Here is a 21,120-nt window from a genome sequence, read left to right on the forward strand (position 1 = left end):
GGAGTGGAAGGGCAGACAATTTGGCGGCCAGAGGATTGCCATCAATAAACTTGGTTAACCCATAGCGTTTCGGGTCGACGCAGTCCGAGTTAAGGGAGTGGGCAACGAATGCGCATTTAACCCTGCTGTGGAACAGCGAAACGGTCGTTAGTATGGCAAAAATTCTATGGGGATATGCAGGTCGTAAGAGGACGAGGCTATTACTGAAAGGAAGTAAGAAGGAGGTCAGTATAGCTTTCGGTATCGAAACGGGACACATAGTACTACGAGCTCACCTGTGCAAAATCGGGGCGGCAAGTGATAGCATGGGTAGGGCATGTGGGGAAGATAATGAAAGGTTGATGCGTTTCCAATGTCATTGCCCGGATTTCGCGGCTAAAAGACACCGGTGCTGACTTGAGGTCACAATGCCAGACATGAACCAACTTAGAGGAGTGGTATGGAAAACAATTAAGGATTTTGTAAGTGTGCTACTTACAAAATCCTTAATTGTTTTCCATACCACTCCTCTAAGTTGGTTCATGTCTGTCATTGTGATCCCAAGTCAGCACCGGTGTCTCTTAGCCGCGAAATCTGGGCAATGACATTGGAAACGCTGCAAAGTTTCACTATCTTTCCCACATGCCCTATCCATGCTAACACTTGCCATACCGATTTTGAATATGTGAGCTCGTAATCCCATGTGTCCCGATTTCCTGACTTTGATATCTTTTCAAGGTTACTTTTCAGATTTTACAGTGCACAACAAGCCGTTTACTGGCTTAGGTGTATGTCCATAGTGGCAAGGGGCGGATTAATACCCGCAACCTCTTTTCAACCTTACCTAAAGGTGAAGCGAAGCACACCGCACCACTAGTGTCATGCAATATTTGCCCATGAACATTCCAAGGAATAGGGGCAAACTTTTTACATATCAATGAGTGCAGTCCGATTCATAGCTGATTCCGAACGGCGAGAGAGAAGTTTTTACATGGCATAGTACCTCACAAATGTTGCCAGCATTGGGAGGGGAAACCACCTCTGAAATTTTTTTCTGATTTTCTCGCCAGGATTTGAACCCAGGCGTTCAGCGTCATAGGCGGACATGCTTTCCTCTGCGCTACGAAGGTCTCCCAACTAATGTCATACAAATATGTATTATTGGGTTGCCCAAAAAGTAATTGCGGATTTTTTAAAAGAAAGTAAATGCATTTTTAATAAAACTTAGAATGAACTTTAATCAAATATACTTTTTTACACCTTTTTTCTAAAGCAAGCTACAATTAACAGCTGTGAAAAAATTTGTCAACGCCGACTATATGAAAAATCCGCAATTACTTTTTGGGCAAGCCAATATGTTTATGAATTTCATGCTAGGACCTAAAGTTCTACGCTGTAACCTTCAAAAGGTACCACATCCAACTTTTAGTGTCGTATTGCCAAGGGTTAGTGTTAACCGATCGCCATAATTTTTCATATTTGCTTCTTGCGATTAGAAGGAAAACATTTTAGGGTATTCTATGAAAATGTGTTAGACACCTCGGCGTGCGTGTCGAGTTTTTATACAAATTGGACCATATTTCGATAAAGCTGCCCAAGGGTTTCATATAAAATATGTGAGACTTTTTCAAAAATTATTTTACTTTTATGTTTTAATTTTTGTTGAATGATGGCAACTCTGCCACGGACTTACCTGAATTCCCCGTTAGCACAATTGATATTACAAAGAGCATTGTCATCATTATACATGTCCAGTGGTCATGGCCTAAATGTTGCTGTGGCTGCTGATTCTGCTGCAGATCATGATGGTGGTGTGGATGCTGTGGTTGTTGCTGCTGCTGATGGTGCTGGTGTTGCTTTTGGTGGTGGTCGTCATCATCTTGGCTATAGTAACTCCCTGATATTCGTAGTCCTTTGCTAGTTCTCAGTTTCTGGCGACAATTCTTACGTATCCTTTTATCCGTTCTTAAAGGTGACTCGACGGGAGTTTGAGGTTTTATATGAAATGCTTCCATAATATTCGTCCCCCAAAGATGGATTTTGCTTTTGAACTGGTTTTGGTTTTTTTTTTTTTTTTTGCCGGAAATCCGAGATTCCAATACACAGGCACCCTGCTTGCTTGCCTGCTTGCTGCTGTAGCCAGAAAGAAACCTCAATACTGAGTGCCTTATTTTGGGGCAATGGCAATTGTTCTATTTCTGATGCAGATGAGGCTGGGGCTAAAGTTGAGGCGGTGGCAGAGGCTGTGACTGCTATTGGGAATTCGAGGACGACAGCTCAATGGGAGGCTGGTTGGTAACAGACAATGCCAATGGCTGTGACAGTTGGCACACATGTTTGTTTCGGTTGGTGGTCGATTGGTTGGCGTGTCAGTACGTCCTTTGATGAGGATATTATTCAAGTTAATGCTGTGTGGTAGTGTTGTTGTTATTTTTGCTGCTGCTGCTGCTGCCAATGATGATGATGAGCTGCTGCTGCTGTTGTTGTGTGAAAACTTGTCCGTTTTTTTTTTTTTTTTTTGATGTTTCTCCCTTGACACTTTTGTTTATTTCTTTGGTTACTAATATTAATATTCCCCAATTCCTTTGGGTTCCTGCCCCAGCGGGGGGTTGAAGCTGCCAAGGGGAGCACTTGCCTGTGGCTATTTTTCAGGGTTTCCTTTTGTTGCCTTGTCCTTTGTTTGTATTGATTTTCATTTGATTAGTTTTAAGCTAGCCATTGCTGATTGTCCTTGTAACCTGAAAACATTTTCACAAAGAAAAAGAAAGAGAGAGAGGGAGAGGAAAAGAGTGTGAGATGAGAAAGATGTTTGGCTTTTTGAGTGAGAGAATTTACATCAATGATGAATTTTAAATTAGTTGGTCATTCTTTATGCAAATGTACAACACAAAGGCATATCATGAACATCGACAGCACAGTCGAACTACAATGTCACACAAGGAAAACACACAAATTGGGTTTTATTTTATGGATTTTTTTTTTCTTCTTCTTGGGCAAGAAGTTCATTTTCATAAAGTGATGTGTATGCTAGTTTTTTTTTTTTTTTGTGGTTGCTGTTTTCGGCTTTGCTCCTATGCTATGTGGCAATATGCAGGCGTTACAATTTTAATGTTGACCCTCCCTGGTTGCCCTACTACATGAGAATGCGTCAGCTAATGAAAGCTGCCAGAAAAAGAAAACAAAACGACAACATGAAATAACAGTGGCTCGATTTCCCATTTATCCTCCTCCTACCACCTTCACTCCCACTCTCTCCACCCCCAACATACTCCTTTCATCACATTTTGCCTTAGGCAATGCAAAAAAGAAAAGAGTGGAAAAAACAAAACAGGAAAAGCGTCAACCTAACCGGACTGTATAATTTATGAAAACATTTTGTTGACATTTAATCATCATGTTAATGTGGTTAACATGGCTGACGAGGCCAACGTGGCTCTCTCTCTCTCTCTCCCTCTCTAAAGTGTGTGTGGCACACGTGCAATGAATTTGAATTAAATATTTAACGAAAAATCTAAAATTTTGAGGTACTTACATGTGTAACAACTCAACACATCTACAACTCAACTCAAGTTAACCAAACTATTGGGTTGCCCAAAAAGTAATTGCGGATTTTTTAAAAGAAAGTAAATGCATTTTTAATAAAACTTAGAATGAACTTTAATCAAATATACTTTTTTTACATTGTTTTTCTAAAGCAAGCTAAAAGTAACAGCTGATAACTGACATTTGTCAACGCCGACTATATGAAAAATCCGCAATTACTTTTTGGGCAACCCAATATAACAAAAACCAGTAAGGAAGGACAAAAGTCGGGCGGTGCCGACTGCATAATACCCTACACCTACCCTATAAGTACAATGTGGAAGCTATATCCAATTCTGAACCAACATTGATGGACCTCGGCGATCAAATATGTTCAAACTGTAATAACTACGATTGACAAATGACAACATTTTTGCAAATTATCCAAAATCTGACGTACATATATATGGGAGCTATATCAAATTCTGAAGCGATTTCAAACAAACTTCTCATGTGGTAGTCGTCGAGGAAAGCGTGGTGCATAATTTTGGCAAGATTTGTCAAATAATGCGCTTGCAGCAGCTCTTGGGGTGAAAATGAAAATTGAGTAGTTTTTATTGAGTAGTTTTTTAACTTATGTTAGAAAAAGTACGTCTTATGCATAGTGTGATTATTTATAGGCCTGATGGCTTCGCATTGCATGAAATGAAATAAATAAAATAAAAATAAAATAAAAAAATCTGGCGATATACATATATGACAGCTTTATCAAATCTGGGCCGATTTCTATGAAATTGACCAGTTATATTGAGAGTCAAGAGAAAATCCCTCCTGCCAAATTTCGAGAAAATCGATGAACAAATGATGATTTTATTGCAATATTACTGCAAATCGGATGAACATATATATGGGGGCTATATCTAAATTTGAACCGATTTCGAGCAAACTTCTCCGATACTGTCACAGTTGTCGAAGAAAACGTTGTACAAAGTTTTGGTGAAGATTCGTCAATAAATGCGCTTGCAGTGGCTCTAGGAGTAAAAATCGGGCGATATATATATATGAGAGCTATATCTAAATCTGAACCGATATACAAGAAATTCACCAGTAATGTCGAGAGTCTAGAGAAAATCCTTTCTAACAAATTCCAAGAGAATCGGTTGACAAATGAACATTTTATTGCATTATTACTGCAAATCGGACGAACATATATATATGGGAGCTATATCCAAATCTGAACCGATGTCCATGAAATTCGCCAGTAATGTCGGGAGTCATAAGAAAATCCTTCCTGCCAAATTTCAAGAGTATCTGTTAACAAACGACCATTTTATTCTAGTATTACTGCAAATCGGACGAACATATATACATGAGAGCTATATCCAAATCTGAACCGATTTTTTCCAAATTCAATAGGCTTCGTCTCTAGGCCGAAAAACATGCGCATACCAAATTTGAAGACGATCGGATGAAAACTGCGACCTGTACTTTGTACACAAATTAGCATGGACAGACAGACGGACAGACGGACAGACAGACAGACGGACAGACAGACAGATGGACAGACAGACAGACGGACAGACAGACAGACGGACAGACAGACAGACGGACAAACAGACGGACGGACATAGTTAAATCGAATCAGAAAGTGATTCTGAGTCGATCGGTATAGTTATCAATGGGTCTATCTCTCTTCCTTCTGGGTGTTACAAACAAATGCACCAAGTTATAATACCCTGTACCACAGTAGTGGTGTAGGGTATAACAAGTAAGGAAAGGCAATACCCTACACCAACGATTCCAGCTACTAATATTAAGGAAATACGAAACCATGTAAAATTGTGTAAAGATCGCAGCACAATTATGGCCCAATTAACGACATATATTCTTGGTTGTCTTAACATTTTAAGCAATGGTTGGAGCCGTTGAGTGGAGCGGACGAGTTTCATTTCGCTCCTCAAGGAAAACTAGCCGTATCTCGGTATAGGTACTACTTGTTGCGAAAAATAGGTGTGGGTGCCTAAGAACCTATTGTCGAGAGTAATGCTATTGAGCCCACAACTAGACATCGGACTAACAAATAATGTAGAGACGGATAAATCCGAGGGATACACAGTTCGTCCCCAGCATTTAAGTAAAGGTGGTGTTCCCACCACCAAATTCAGATAGCGACAGTGTCAATGAAACAGTCATCGCACCCGAATCGATAAATGAGGACAGCGGGATGACGGCAGAAGTGAGCGATGGCTTTGCTAAGCTCACAAGCAGAACGAGAAATCGATCCGGGGCACCACGAAGAAGACAGAGGAGTGTGCACCGGCACCGCAATCGGCCGAATGTGCAGGATGCTGGAAGGGATAGAACTGACATTCAAGCACTTCTACGAAAGCTGGGCAGAGAATCAGATCAGCTGAAGAAGAAGTATAAGAAGAAAAACAACTCCCGCTTTCAAGTACTCTGGGAAAACCAAGCCAACCCTTCCTCAATGGAGACTCCAGACAGTGTCCTGCGGAGAGATAAAAAGTCAGAACAGGTACAAAGGAAGTGCGCACTGCCCCTGAGCCTTCATGGAGGACTGTGACTTCCAAAAGGAGGCCACAGCCATCACGGAAGGGAAACATGGTCGCTGAGAAATACGCCAGAGTGGCAAGGAAGCATAACTGATTGATGACTGACTTATGCAGTCATCAATATTGGCAGTAATTCCGGTAGGATTCCACCAGATCATCGGTCCCAAGTGCAGGATCTGGTGAACGAGCTGAGTTTCGAACATGTGTGGAACTCTGTACATCTTTACGTTGGGTTTTGGATCGACGGAATGTATTGACACTGTAAAAAGCTCGTCTTAGGTATCCCCTCTCCCTGGGACGATGCAAAGCTCAATCTGGTGAGAAAGATGGAGATCCCCCAGCTCCCAAAGGCGACGGTCTTCATCAAAGGATGACGCATTTAATTTGCGACGGAATGCACGTTGGGATTCTTGGGCAAGCAAAACCAAGGTTTGGTCGCAGAGAAATGGGAGGTTTTCCACAGGGACGAGAAGGAGGAAGGAACTTTCTTTGAGGTTAGCATTGATCAAGTCTCCGTGACACGTTTGGCTAATACTAAAGGCATGGCGCACTACGGCAGCAAGACTCTCTTTTTCAAGATTGGGAAGGCTAGGATAGGCAAAAATCCTCATATTAAGGCATCAGGCAGTGTAGTGACAGGTGACTCAATACCGACTATCCAACAGGGGGGCTAACGGCGAGACCATCACCGACTGTCCCAATAATAGGATGACTAGGACAAGGGATCAGGGGATGGGGTAGTAAATTTTGCGACGGAATGCATGTAGGGATTCTTGGTGGGAGGTTTTCCACAGGGAGGAGAAGGAGAAAGAAACTTTCCTTGTGGTTAGCATTGATCAAGTCTCCGTGACACGTTTGGCTAATACTAAAGGCATGGCGCACTATGGCTGTCCTTTTCAAGATAGGTAAGAAAGGCAAAAATCCTTATATTGAGGCATCAGGCCGTGGCAGGTGACTCAATATCGCCTATCAAACAGGGGGCTAACGGCGAGACCATCACCGCCTGTCCCAATAATGAGATGACTTGGATAAGCAAAGATCCTAAAATTAATACATTAAGCAATGAAACTGTATTGGAAGTGTCACATTCAGGAGCGTACCGAGAAGACTCACAGATGTGGGGTACTATGTAGACGGGCCGTAGGTTCAGAGAACATATTGTCTTGGCATAGACGGAGCAATGGGGACCACGCCCACTAGTGCACTGGAGACTATTCTAGATATCCGGCTCATAGACATACAAATTGAGTACGAGGCAGCCACTGCGGCTATGAGACTTAAGGTGATGGGAGAATGGATTGAGGATGGGAGCAGCTCATACCATCGCGGTATAATCGAGGCGACAATAGGAAACCTGGAAGGAATGGAAGATGTTTCCGATGGGATACCTGAAACGGCAATTTAGGTCGTGTGCGATGCACCGCAGCCAGAGGCACAGTCTTGGATTGACGGAACCCTAGTATTGCCACCTAGAATATCATGTTACACGGATGGATCAAAGCCAGAGAGCAGAGTGGGCCTGGGGGTCTACATTGAAAACCCAGGGACTAAGATCTGTTTTAGACTGCCTGACCATAATACGGTCCTGTAGACGAATATCCCGGCGACCACGGAATACGTGAGGTGGTGTATTGTTAACGCGAGGACGTCGAATGTGAACATCTTCATGGACAGTAAACTGGTCATAAGGGCAATAACAACCAGGACGGTTAGATTAAGAAAAGTCTTGAAGTGTAAGAAGGAGATTAACGCCTTCTCTGGGAATGTCACGATCCACATCGTTTGGGTGCCGGGCCATAGTAAGGCCGCAATTAGGGGGAAATGAGAGAGCAGACGATTGGCATTGTAAGCCAGAGAACTGCCGTCACTAAACTTGGTTAAGCCTTTCGGGTCGAAGCAGTCCAAGTTACCCTTTTACCCTAACCTAACCTAACCCAACCAAACATTTTAAGTCAATCTTGCCATACCCGTACGTCCGTTTGTAGAAATCACAATAGCGTTCAAATGTATGAAGACATCCGCCTGAAATTTCGCCCAGGTGCTTCTTATTGTCATTGGTCATTGGGGGTTGCAAATGGGACATATGGGTGTAGATTTGGGTATAGCCCCCATATTCCCAGTTTTGAGTTCTTGAGCCCCTAGAAGCTTCAGTTTTCTTCCGATTTGGCAGAAACTTGACACATAAACTTCTGTTCTGACTTCCAACTTCATTGTTGAGTATGATCCGAATCGCCCATATAAACCGGTTCTCGGATTTGACTCCATAAGCCCCTAGAAGTTTCAATTTTCATCCAATTTCACTGAAATTTAGCACAAAGACTTCTGCTATGACTTCCAACATCCGAACCGAGTTTGATCCAAATCGGTCTATAAACTGATATAGCTCCTATATAAATCGATGCCCGGATTTGACTTCTTGAGCCCTTCAAAGGCTCAACTTCATTTCCATTATGCATGCCAGCTATGATCTAAATCCGCCAATATATTGGGTTGCCCAAAAAGTAATTGCGGATTTTTTAAAAGAAAGTAAAGTAAAAAGTAAAAAATAAATTTGTCAACGTCGACTATATGAAAAAAAACCGCAATTACTTTTTGGGCAACCCAATACTAATACTAGCCGAACCGGGCCCGCTACGCTGCGCCTTCTTTAACTCTCGAATATCTTTTTAGGTGGGTGGGCACTTCGTTCTGAATGCGGATATCGAATTCGTACCATTGTAGCCTATGACGCTGAACGCGTTCGAATCCTGGCGAGAACTTCGGACAAAGCAGTGGTTGGCGACATTTGCGAGGTCATGCATAGTCATTTTAAAATATTTTCCCCAAAGAAATGTCGCACGGCGGGACGCCGTTCGGATACGGCTTTAAAAAAAGGTCCCTTAAACTTGAATCGGAAAGCACTCATTGATGTGTGAGAAGTTTGCCCCGGCTCAGTTCCTGGTGTTTTTAAAAATTTGGGTAATGAAAAGTACTTTTTAGGGGAGGGATGATAGCTCAGACATTTCGCCTCAAATATGGATATCAAATTCGTTTCATTTGAGTGCCATATAGCCATGGTCGGCCAATATGCCCATTTGGGTGTATTTGGGGGTAGGCGACCTCCCATTACTTGGACCTAATGTTTTATGCCACGTTTGTAATCTACTGCCTAATACTTTTGATTTGAGTGTCATATTGATATGAACTTCGAATATAACTACTTAGAGAAGTTTTGGGGTTGGGGTGCCCGCTGGGTACTTGGACCCAGTTCGTTTTCTGATACCATGTTCGTTTTCTGTTCTCCAAAACATTTCATTTGATACCCTTGTTGTGCCCATCGGACCACTTTCGGATATGGGAGGCGTTTTTGGGATAAGGGGGAGGGTCCGCCTCCACCTGATATCTAAATTTATATAGGCTATGTTCCCTTCCAGACAAACGTACACAATCTATGAAAATTTTGAGAAAATCAGTTCAGCCAAGTATCATATAGTCATAATGGGTCTAATGGCGTTTTTGAGGGGTGGCGTGACCCCCAATACTTCGATCTGATTTTCTTTGCCATATTCGAAATCTACTCCCGAATACCTTTCCTTATTTTTGGGTAGAACTTTTTCAGTAAGGGGGAGGGTCCGCCCCTCCTTAAAACACGAACTGAGTTAATAAAGGCAAATTTTAAGAGTTATCCATGGTGGCGGCTGCTTAAGATTCGAACCAGCGGAACTTATCAGCTTAAGTTTATGCTCAATGTTACTCTATCTAAAATCGGTCAGAACTTCCAAGAAACCTATTTGAACAAACTTTCTTGCCGTGATGGCCACCTGACCACAATGCCCCAACTTATCTTTCTCTATCTGCCTCTCCTTCTGCTACTCCATGTAACGGCTTTTTGATACACATTGCAAAAAGAGCAATGTTGCCAAAATATTTCTTAGAATGTAAAATTTAATTAAAGCAACAAAGAAAAATTTTAATAACTTGTAGGATATTTTCGTCAACTTTTTCCTAGAATTTCATAAATATTCCAAAAATCTTTGCCTCTCAACAAAAAAAAAAAAAAAAATAATAAATAAATTCCAACAGTGGTCTTTCAATTACAGTTAGGGTTCCTTTTAAGAAAATTTCCATCTTCCCTGCCCTGCACCATTTAAAATACAAATAAATACAAAATGTTTCCATAAATTTCACAGAAGAAAGGATTTCTCTTAAAATGGCAATTCAATGATACGAAAATTTCAGGCAGACCATTATCATCAGCTTCAGCCATCACCATCATCTCAGTCATTCATGCAAGCGTAAAGCCATTTCTGTGTGTGTGTGTATGTGTGTCGAAGTGTTTCCCTAATAGAGAGTTTTTCAAACTTCAACAAATTCCCAGCATATTCAACATTCTACATTTCCGTTTCCGTTTTCAGTTTTCATTTTTGCTTCCCTCGCCTGTTTACCCCATAAGGTGGGCAATTGGCACTGCTGCTGCTGTCGTTGCCGTCTTTTGTGGTTATGGCATGGTTATGGTATTATCAAGCGAAGCGTTTTTTAGAAAATTGTTACAAAAAACGAGTAAATTAACTTGAAAGTTTTCTCTGGGGGTTCCCCCCACCCCCTTTTTTTCATGGGCATTTGTCTTTCTAGCCAAGACACAAAGCGAAAACATAGGAATTGTTGCTGACATACAAATGGCAAGGCTCAACGAACAGGCTAGAGACTGCTGTTGTCGCTAGAGCTCTTGCTGCTACTCCTCCCACCTTAGCAAGGACAAGGAATAATACTAAAATAATTATCTTTTCGTTTATATTAACAAATTTCCCCAAGCAATAGCAGCACCCATACCACCACCAATACCGAAACCACAGTTGGTCCATAGAACAAATGCTGTCAGTTTTTGGGCCATATTTTCTTGTTCAAGCCTTTCTCTTTTCACCCAATGCTTTGGTTTGTGCTCAATGTACTCTTAACAATGAAATTAGGCCATTTTTGTGTTCAATTACCATTAATTGTTCAACAATATGACGTTATGCTAAAATGGCTTCCATTTCAATGATTTTGTAAAGGGGGTAACAACGCAAGAAGGCATTTGGCAAGAGAAGGGGCATATTTCACCCTTCCCTGCTCGTGGCACAGCTTTCAGTTCTTTTGTTTTGTTTTGCCAATTTTTTTTATCCCAATATTTTTATTTTTCTTTCACTCCTTTGCCATTGTTTAATGTCCTTGACGCTCTGATAACAAAGTTCGGCTATAGCCAAACGTAATGAAAAAATGTTCATCAAAAATTTAAGAAAAAAAAAGAAAGGCTAGGGGAGAATATTTTTTGTTTTTTTTTTTTTTTGTCCTGTTACTGATTGTTGTTTGTATTGTTCCAACTTCCTGTGATAACCTACAAATTTAAGAACAATCTCAAAAAAACCTGGAACTTTGTCCAGTTTTTCGTTAGTTGCAATGTTGCTCAAAGGCAATAAAATACAATCAAGGTGAAAGTTGAAAGCAATAGAAACTTTTCTGCAACATTCGTATGGCCACATCTAACCTAACGTTACAAAATACAGTACACTGTAAACAAGTAAAAAGGCGTTAAGTTCCGCCGGGCCGAATTTTGAATACCCACCACCCTGAGTATATATGTAAACTATATCCAAATCTGGACCGATCTGAGCCAAATTGAGGAAGGCTATCGACTGACCTAACACAATTCACTGCCTCAAATTTCAGCAAAATCGGATAATAAATTTGTCTCTTATGGGCCTTAGACCCTAATTCGGCGGATCGTTCTATATGGGGGCTATATCAGGAAGGTTTATTTTCGGGTAACCTGGTAGTCGCCCCATTCCCAAGAGAACTAAACCATCAGTGGCGAGGTACAGGTTAGGTTAGGTTGAGGAACAGGTTAAGTTAGGTTGAAAAGAGGCTGCGGATATAAGTTTAAGTAAGTTTGAAAAGATGTTTCGGATTCTAAACCACACACACACATAAGCCTGTAATGCGATAAGTTTCAAATCTAAATTCAAAGAATACTCCCGAAGAGATCTATGTCACGAATTCGCACCCATTGACATAGGAACGATTTTCATGTCTCGTTATCATCCCCACATGCCTCACGTGCTTTCAATAACAAAGTTCGATAGCAAAATTTCGATTAAAAAAAATTCTAAAAGCACGAAATTTGTATAAGACTTTGGGGTCAAATAATTTGGGTGAATGACCCACTCCAAAACCCACCCAAACGGACATGTTTACCGATTGGGACAATATGGGTATCAAATACAAGATACTTAAGTGTAGAGTACGAACTTGATATAAACAAGTAAAAGCGTGCTAAGTTCGGCCGGGCCGAATCCTATATACCCTCCACCATGGATCGCATTTGTCGAGTTCTTTTCCCGGCATCTCTTCTTAGGCAAAAAAGGATATAAGAAAAGATTTGCTCTGCTATTAGAGCGATATCAAGATATAGTCCGGTCCGGACCACAATTAAATTATATGTTGGAGATATGTGTAAAATTTCAACCAATTCGAATAAGAATTGCGCCAATTGGGGGCTCAAGAAGTAAAATAGAGAGAACGATTTATATGGGAGCTGTATCGGGCTATAGACCGATTTAGACCATAATAAACACATATGTTGATGGTCTTTTGAGGGTCCGTCGTGCAAAATTTCATTCCAATCGGATAAGAATTGCGCACTCTAGAGGCTCAAGGAGTCAAGACCCAAGATCGGTTTATATGGCAGCTATATCAGGTTATGAACCGATTTGAACCTTATTTGACACAGTTGTTGAAAGTAAGAATAAAATACGTCATGCAAAATCGGATAGGAATTGAGCCCTCTAGAAGCTCAAGAAGTCAAATCCCCAGATCTGTTTATATGACAGCTATATCAGGTTAAGGACCGATTTGAACCATACTTGGTACAGTTGGTGGATATCATAACAAAACACGTTTTGCAAAATTTCATTCCAATCGGATAAGACTTGCGCACTCTAGAGCCTCAAGAAGTCAAGACCCAAGATCGGTTTATATCACAGCTATATCAAAACATGAACCGATTTGGCCCATTTACAATACCAAATGACCTACCCTAATAAGAAGTATTTGTGCAAAATTTCAAGCGGCTAGCTTTACTCCTTCGGAAGTTAGCGTGCTTTCGACAGGCAGACGGACGGACATGGCTAGATCGACATAAAATGTCGCGACGGTCAAGAATTTATATACTTTATGGGGCCTCAGACGAATATTTCGAGTAGTTACAAACAGAATGACGAAATTAGTATGCCCCGCATCCTATGGTGGAGGGAGACCCGCACCACCCCCAAATCAAAAGATAGGTTTTTGGAAGTAAAATTATAAACTTATATAAAAATTTAGGTCCGAAGTCACATGGATAGCCGTGCGACCCCAAAACAGGTGTAGGCATTCTATCAAGTTTTGGTGCTTGCAGTGGCTCTAGAAGTGAAAATCGGGCAATATACATATATGACAGCTATATCTACAATAAATATGGAACGATTTCTATGAAATTCATCAGCAATATTAAGTGCTATAAGAAAATCCTTTCTGCCAAATTTCGAGAGAATCGGCTAACAAAATCCACATTATTGCAATATTAGTCTAAATCGGACGAACATATAAATGGGAGATATATCTCCCTATAATCTGAACCGATTTCGACCAAACCTCTTAGACATTGTGGTAGTCATTGAGGAAAGCGTTGTACCACATTTTGAAGAGATTGGTCAATTAAAGCGCTTGCAGTGGCTCTAGAAGTGAAAATCGGGCGATATACATACGGCACCTATATCCAAATCTGGAACGATTTCTATGAAATTCACCAGAAATGTAGAGAGTCGTCAGAAAATCCCTCCTGCAAAATTTCGAAAAAATCGGTTATCAAATGAGAACTTTATTGCAATATTTCTCAAAATCGGACGAACATCTATATGAGAACTATATCTTAATCTGAACCGATTTTGTCCAAAATCCTTCCTTCAAAATTTCGATAGAATCGGTAAACAAATGATCAAATTATTGCAATATTAGTCCAATTTGGAAACTATATTCAAATCTGAACCGAATTTTTTCAATTTCAATTGGCTGCGTCCGTACGCCAAAAAAAAATTATGTGCCAACTTTGAAGCCGATCGAATGAAAATTTCGACCTGTAATTCGTACACAAATTAACATGGACAGACAGACGGACGGACATAGCCAAATCGAATCAGAAAGTGATTCTGAGTCGATCGGTATGCATATCAATGGGTCTGTCTCTTATCCTTCTGGATGTTTCAACCAAATGCACTGAGTTATAAAATCCTGTACCCAAATAGTGGTGAACAAAGGCAAAATGCAAATTTGCCCATGAACATTCCATTAAGGAACAGGGGCAAAACGTCTCACATATCAATGAGTGCTGTCCGATTCAAGTTTAAGCTCAATGATAAGGGCCTCCTTTTTATAGCCGAGTCCGAACAGCGTGCCGCAGTGCGCCACCTCTTTGTGGAGAAGTTTTTACATGGCAGCCATAACAAATGAGACAGTATCTCCCAAATGTCGCCAATGTTGTTCTCGCTAGGATTCGAACCCAGGCGTTCAGCATCATAGGCGGACATGCTAACCTTTGTGCTACGGTGGCCTCTGTAGGGTATAAAAACAAAATTCAATAATATAAAAGAGATAATTATCACAAAATATGCTTAGGAATAAATGAGAAACACCGGTATTTGCAAGAAACCGATGTATCAAAATCCCGAAAAATGGCAAATTTCAAGAAACGAAATAGTATATTGAGTTCAAAACCCGAAAACCGGGTTTCCAAGACCCGAACTGATCACCCTAGTCTCCCTAAAAAAGCTTCGCACTCACCAAGTTTACTGATGGCAGTCCTGTGGCCTTCACTGCCAATTAATCTGCCATTTCTCTCCCCTTACTCAGCTATGGCCCAGCATCCGAACAATGCGAATCCTCTCATCCTCAGAGAAGTCGTTATTCTTCTCACAATCCAAGACTGTTCGTGACCTTATCGTCCTAATTGTTATTGCCCTAATGGCCAGTTAACTGTCCTTAAAGATGTTCACAGTCAACGTAGTCGCGTTAACATCACACCACCTCACGCATTCCCTGATCGCCCGGATCTCCGCCTGCAAAACCGATTTAGGGTTAGGCAGTAGAAAACCGATATCAGTCCCTGAATTCTTATTGTAGAACCTTAGGCCCACTCTGTCCCCTAGCTTTGATCCATCCAAGTAGCATCATCTTCCAGAGGGCAATGCCAGAGCTCCGTCAATCTAAGACTGTGCCGCTAGCAGCAGTGCCTCGCTCTCGACCTTAAGTGTAGTCTCAAGTATCCGATCGAAACCCCGTTCCATTCCTTCCAGGCTTCCTATCGTCGCATTGATTGAAGTGCGATAGTATGGCCTGCTCCTATCCTCTATCCATTCTCACATTCTCTTTAGTCTCATAGCCGCAGTGCCTGGCTCACACTTAATCTGTATTTCTGTGGGTCCGATATCAATGATAGTCTCCAGTGCCCTAGTGGGTGTGGTCCTCATCACTCCGCCTATGCCAAGATAACATATTCTCCCAATCTGTTGTATTATCCTTATGTTGCACTTTTTCTCGAAGGCATTCTAATCACTCCAGTGAATTATCCTCAGACTCAGACTCTCTTTCACGTCCACATAGTGCCAAACTTTTGTGAGCCTTCTCAGAAAATCGGTTGCAATCACGAAATTAATTGATCCAATTTTTTAATTGAAACTGTTCCAATCACGAAATGAAAATATCAATTGCCGTTTTTGGAGAAGTCATTAGAAAAATTTTCAATTTAAAAAAATTGCATGTGCACTTAAATAATTGATTATTGAAAGCTTGGAAATTTTCTATTAATTTTTTTAATTGATCCAATTAAAAAAAATTATTAAAATTTTTCGAAATTTTCAATTAGCTTTTTAATTGATCCAATACAACAAAAACGAAAGTGGTGTCGAAAGTGTCCTGCTCGGGTTTTTCCAGGACTCGGCGCAGTGTGAATATCTGGTCAATGGTAGATTTATCAGGTCTAAAGCCGCATTGATATGGCCCAATTATCTCATTGACTTTAGGTTTTAATCATTCACACTGTACGCTCGAGAGTATCTTGTATGCGATGGGGAGGAGACTTATTCCTCTGTAGTTGGCACATTCCGTTTTGTCTCCTTTTTGTCGCACAGATAAGCTAATGCATACGCTTTATCAGCGTGCCGCTTCTGGTCTTAAATAGTTCAGCGGGCAAACCGTCGGCTCCTGCTGCCTTGTTTTTCTTCAGTCAGGTCGCAGCTACTTGGACCTTATTCCAACTAGGAGGTAAAAATTCCTAACCATCATCAGGGAATCGTTCTGCGGTATCCTCTTCGCCGCCAATGTCGCGTTGCTACTGATTACCGGGTTGCTCTGTATACCGCATTCTTGGCTTCAGATAGAATCTCGACACTCTTGGCAATACCATGGGTTTCCTGGGAGAGGCTTCCGGCATCCAAGTGCGGATTTCACGACATTTTCCATTGAGTGGGCAATGGAATACCACTGCGCTGTTATATCATGGGGACAAGGAGTGCTTTCATCAATCAGTTGGGTCAGTCGAGTGGAGTATGCCGTTGCCATCTGTTGGGTTTGCAACTTTTCAATGCCTTGCTTCCGTGCTGTGTCAGATCGTACTTTTCTCGACATACGGGTGCGAACCTTTGCTGCAACAATCTATATTTGGTCCACGGATCGATCGTACGTCTAACACGCTAGATGAATGCCTTCCATGACCAATTCTTCGGTGATGGGTATAAAAACAAATACCGCTTTTTTGGCTTGTAAAACATGGTAGGTTTTTGTCGGCTTTGGTAGGATTTTTGTTAAATTTTGTGACTATCCTCTCATCCACAGGAGTTAAGCTGGAGACAAGGTGTTTCAGTCTCGGACTAACCACAAATTCACAGCCAAGTTCATGCCTGTTATCATGGCAGTTATAGTACAGTTTTTCATCGTTTGGTGTTGTTGTGACGCCATTTCCGGTCCATTGCACTTCCTGCAAGGCGGTTATATCTGCCTTGTACTTCTCCAATACGTCTGCCAGCTCGTTTAATGCATCTTCCCTATGAAGAGTGCGGACATTCCAGTTGGAAATCTGCAAATCAAAGTCATTTAACCATTTGCATGGGTCGTCAACGTTGGGGGTCCGTTTTTACCATTCTTTTGTTTCTCAGAGTGATTCTTTTAGTTTTCCAGGACGGTTTACTGGCCCAGCACCTCAATCGCTTGGGTTTTGTGGGCTCGAACATGTATCCCTCGATGTCGCGAACCGGTTTCTTTAAGATCCAACGCTCGCCTCCAGCCGCCCCTAACCTGGGAACAGACGCTGGCCATCGGTTGTATGAAGGCGCCAATTACTCGCCTAATGATCTCGAGTATCATTGTCACTCAGAATTAAAAAAAGAGCCAGTGCCACCTGACCCCTGACTGAGACTCTCCTCTCGAAATCGCTGACTGCCCGCGGCCGTATTTGCAGCCACTCCGTATTAAAACGTAGCTTTCCACTATACGCAACCTGTAGACGCACCCGGCAGCTTTCATCTAAGCTTCACGTGATAGCGATGAACACCACAGAAGTCGGAGCTCAAAGTTCCAGCCAGTGTGGTGCTCACTGTTGTTTCGTGTCTTTGCTTATTCTAGTCTTCCGAATCTTGAGAAAGTCGGTGATGGTTTAATTGTTGGGTAGCTGTTCGCTAGGCAGTATTGAGACTCCTGTTCCTGCATTGCCTGAGGTTTTAATATTAGGATCTTTGCTTATCCTTGTCTTCAGAATCATGATTAAAAGGGCTTCTTGGAAGTGTGTTATGGTCTCATTGTCGGCTCTCTGTTCCTTTCATTGCACTGCCTATGTTTCAATATTAGGATCTTTGCTTATTCTAGTCTTACGAATCTTGAGATAGTCTGGTCACCGTTCTTCTGGCTGTATTGAGTCTCCTGGCCCTGCTCTGCCTGATGTTTTAATATTAGGATCTTTGCTTATTTTAGTCTTCCCAATATTGAAAAAGTCGTTGAAAGCCTCATCATTGGCTCCCTGTTCTTTAGGCAGTATTGAGTCTTCTGTCACTGCACTGCCTAATGTCTGAATATTAGGATCTTTCCATATCCTAGTCTTTCCAATTTTAAAAAAAAAAACAGCCTTGGACGCATAGAAGGTGTCTTGCCTTTAGGTGGATGCCTTTAGTCTAATCCAAAATTGTCATGGAGAGTTAGTCAAGGGGAGCTCCCCTTGTGGTAGGCCTTGAATTCTCTCTTCTCCTCCCTGTGGAAGATCGCCCATTTGTAGGTTACCAAACCTTGGTTTTGCTTGCTTAAAACTCTCACCATGTTTTCTGTTACGAATTTGCTATCCCATCCCCTGATGAATACCGTCGCACAGTGGGATAGGATGAAAAAAAGTGGAAATAAGTCTGCCATTTTCGAACGAATAAAGATATCTTCATGAAATTTTACATTGCCCACCAATGGGCCCTCGGGCGCCCTATTGAGAAAGGCCTTCACAAGCAATAAAATAAGGGACCAGACTATCTTCATGAAATTTTACATTGCCCACCAATGGGCCCTCGGGCGCCCTATTGAGAAATGCCTTCACAAGCAATAAAATAAGGGACCAGTCTCTGCGAAAATTTCGAAAAAAATTTAGTTTGTCACATTTCTTGGACACCATAAAAGATATCCCGACATTTTAGCATGTGTTTTGTAGGGTTTTTTGAGCACTTTCCAGCAAATAATAAAATTTAATTTGATAATATAACCATAAATGCCAGCCCTCGGGAGCTCTAGGGCCCCGAAATTTTGCGCATAAGCAGGTTAACATTTCATGAAGATATGTTTATCCGTTCGAAAATGGCAGACTTATTTTCTTTCTCATCCCACTGTGCGTCGCCTTTCTGAGCTGGGTGATGTCCCTCTTTCTCTACAGGTCGAGCTTTGCGCCCTCTCATAGAGTGTGGTAACTTCCAACGAACATTTTAACGGCCTCAATACATTCTGCCACCACAACTCCGCAGCATCAAGATGTCCCATCTCTACTCGCAGCTCATAATTTGTACAGTGAACGTGCATTAATTTTATAAAGGCCGTACAGGCTAGTCGAAAAGTGATTAAAATCAAAAATTTTTCGGCACACCCTTGTATATATTCATCCACACTTCACATTGTATGTTGTGAAAACTGCCACCACAGACCACAGTGCAACTTTGTAGTTCTATGGACACATGGCGGAGATAATCAAGTGAATGTCATGCATGAATGATGCTCGAATAACAACTCCCCCTTTCAGTCCCGTAGCCCGGCTCAACAAGCAAAGGATAACGATAGCAGAAAAAAAAACAAAAAACAAAAACTGCAGCAACAAAACTAAGTGGTAGCATGCAGACAATGACACACTGAGACATTGGACAGCGGCCATCATTAACAGCAGCATCAGCAACATTGTACTGAGGGTCCTTTATATCTCCTGCTGGTAATATTGTTGTTGTTGTTGTTGTACTCTGTTTTGTTGTTAATATTCATGTTGGTGTTTTGCCATGGCTCTCGTTGGGTCTGTATGCTGCTGTTGCTGATGCTTTTTATACCCTCCACCATAAGATGGGAGGTATACTACTTTCGTCATTCTGTTTGTAACTACTCGAAATATTCGTCTGAGACCCCATAAAGTATATATATTCTTGATCGTCGCGACATTTTATGTCGATCTAGCCATGTCCGTCCGTCCGTCTGTCTGTCGAAAGCACGCTAACTTCCGAAGGAGTAAAACTAGCTGCTTGAAATTTTGCACAAATACTTCCTATTAGTGTAGGTCGGTTGGTATTGCAAACGGGCCATATCGATCCATGTTTTGATATAGCTGCCATATAATCCGATCTTGGGTCTTGACTTCTTGAGCCTCTAGAGGGCGCAATTCTTATCCGATTGGAATGGAATTTTGCACGACGTGTTTTGTTATGATACCCAACAACTGTGCCACGTATGGTTCAAATCGGTCTATAACTTGATATAGCTGCCATATAAACCGATCTTGGGTCTTGACTTCTTGAGCCTCTAGAGGGCGCCATTCTTATCCGATTGGAATGGAATTTTGCACGACGTGTTTTGTTATGATACCCAACAACTGTGCCAAGTATGGTTCAAATCGGTCTATAACATGATATAGCTGCCATATAAACCGATCTTGGGTCTTGACTTCTTGAGCCTCTAGAGGGCGCAATTCTTATCCGATTGGAATGGAATTTTGCACGACGTGTTTCGTTATGATACCCAACAACTGTGCCAAGTATGGTTGAAATCGGTCTATAACCTGATATAGCTGTCATATAAGCAGATCTGGGGATTTGACTTCTTGAGCTTCTAGAGGGCCCGATTCCTATCCGATTTGGCTGAAATTTTGCATGACGTATTTTATTCTTACTTTCAACAACTGTGTCATATAACGTTCAAATCGGTCCATAACCTGATATAGCTGCCATATAAACCGATCTGGGATCTTGACTTCTTGATCCCTAGAGGTCGCAATTATTATCCGATATGCCTGAAATTTAGAAAGACGGATCCTCTCATGACCATCAACAAACGTGTTTATTATGGTCTGAATAGGTCTATTGCCCGATACAGCTCCCATATAAATCGTTCTCTCTATTTTACTTCTTGAGCCCCCAATGGGCGCAATTCTTATTCGAATTGGCTGACATTGTACACAGGTCTCCAACATATAATATAATTGTGGTCCGAACCGGACCATATCTTGATATCGCTCTAATAGCAGAGCAAATCTTTCTTATATCCTTTTTTGCCAAAGAAGAGATGCCGGGAAAATAACTCGACAAATGCGATCCATGGTGGAGGGTATATAAGATTCGGCCCGGCCGAACTTAGCACGCTTTTACTTGTTCTCTTTGTCATTTGGTGTCAGAGGCTCCCATTTTTACCATTTAGCTATTCATTGTTAGCAGGTTTGTCAGCAAGAATAAGCAAAATAGTGAAATGAAAACAATAACAGCACTGCGAAAAGAATGTTTTTAATGTG

The 21,120-nt window shown here is 41.5% G+C and overlaps 1 protein-coding gene and 1 long non-coding RNA gene across 3 annotated transcripts in view; both read right to left on the bottom strand.

The window, feature by feature from the left end:
- The window catches only part of LOC106082487 (probable serine/threonine-protein kinase MARK-A), a 110,305-nt gene extending 107,813 nt beyond the window's left edge, over positions 1–2,492 (bottom strand). For both annotated transcript variants that reach the window (XM_059363695.1, XM_059363696.1), the window contains exon 1: positions 1,673–2,492. In XM_059363695.1, coding sequence (XP_059219678.1) covers positions 1,673–1,994 — 322 coding nt within the window. In that variant the 5' untranslated portion in view covers positions 1,995–2,492. The remainder of the gene's footprint in view (positions 1–1,672) is intronic.
- A 1-nt stretch (position 2,493) lies between these two features.
- Positions 2,494–21,120, bottom strand: part of LOC131995272 (uncharacterized) — a 59,518-nt gene continuing 40,891 nt past the window's right edge. Inside the window, exon 3 of the long non-coding RNA XR_009397339.1 lies at positions 2,494–2,717. This is a non-coding gene — a long non-coding RNA (uncharacterized LOC131995272). The remainder of the gene's footprint in view (positions 2,718–21,120) is intronic.

Source organism: Stomoxys calcitrans, chromosome 2, assembly GCF_963082655.1.
Source record: "Stomoxys calcitrans chromosome 2, idStoCalc2.1, whole genome shotgun sequence".
NCBI lineage: Eukaryota > Metazoa > Arthropoda > Insecta > Diptera > Muscidae > Stomoxys > Stomoxys calcitrans.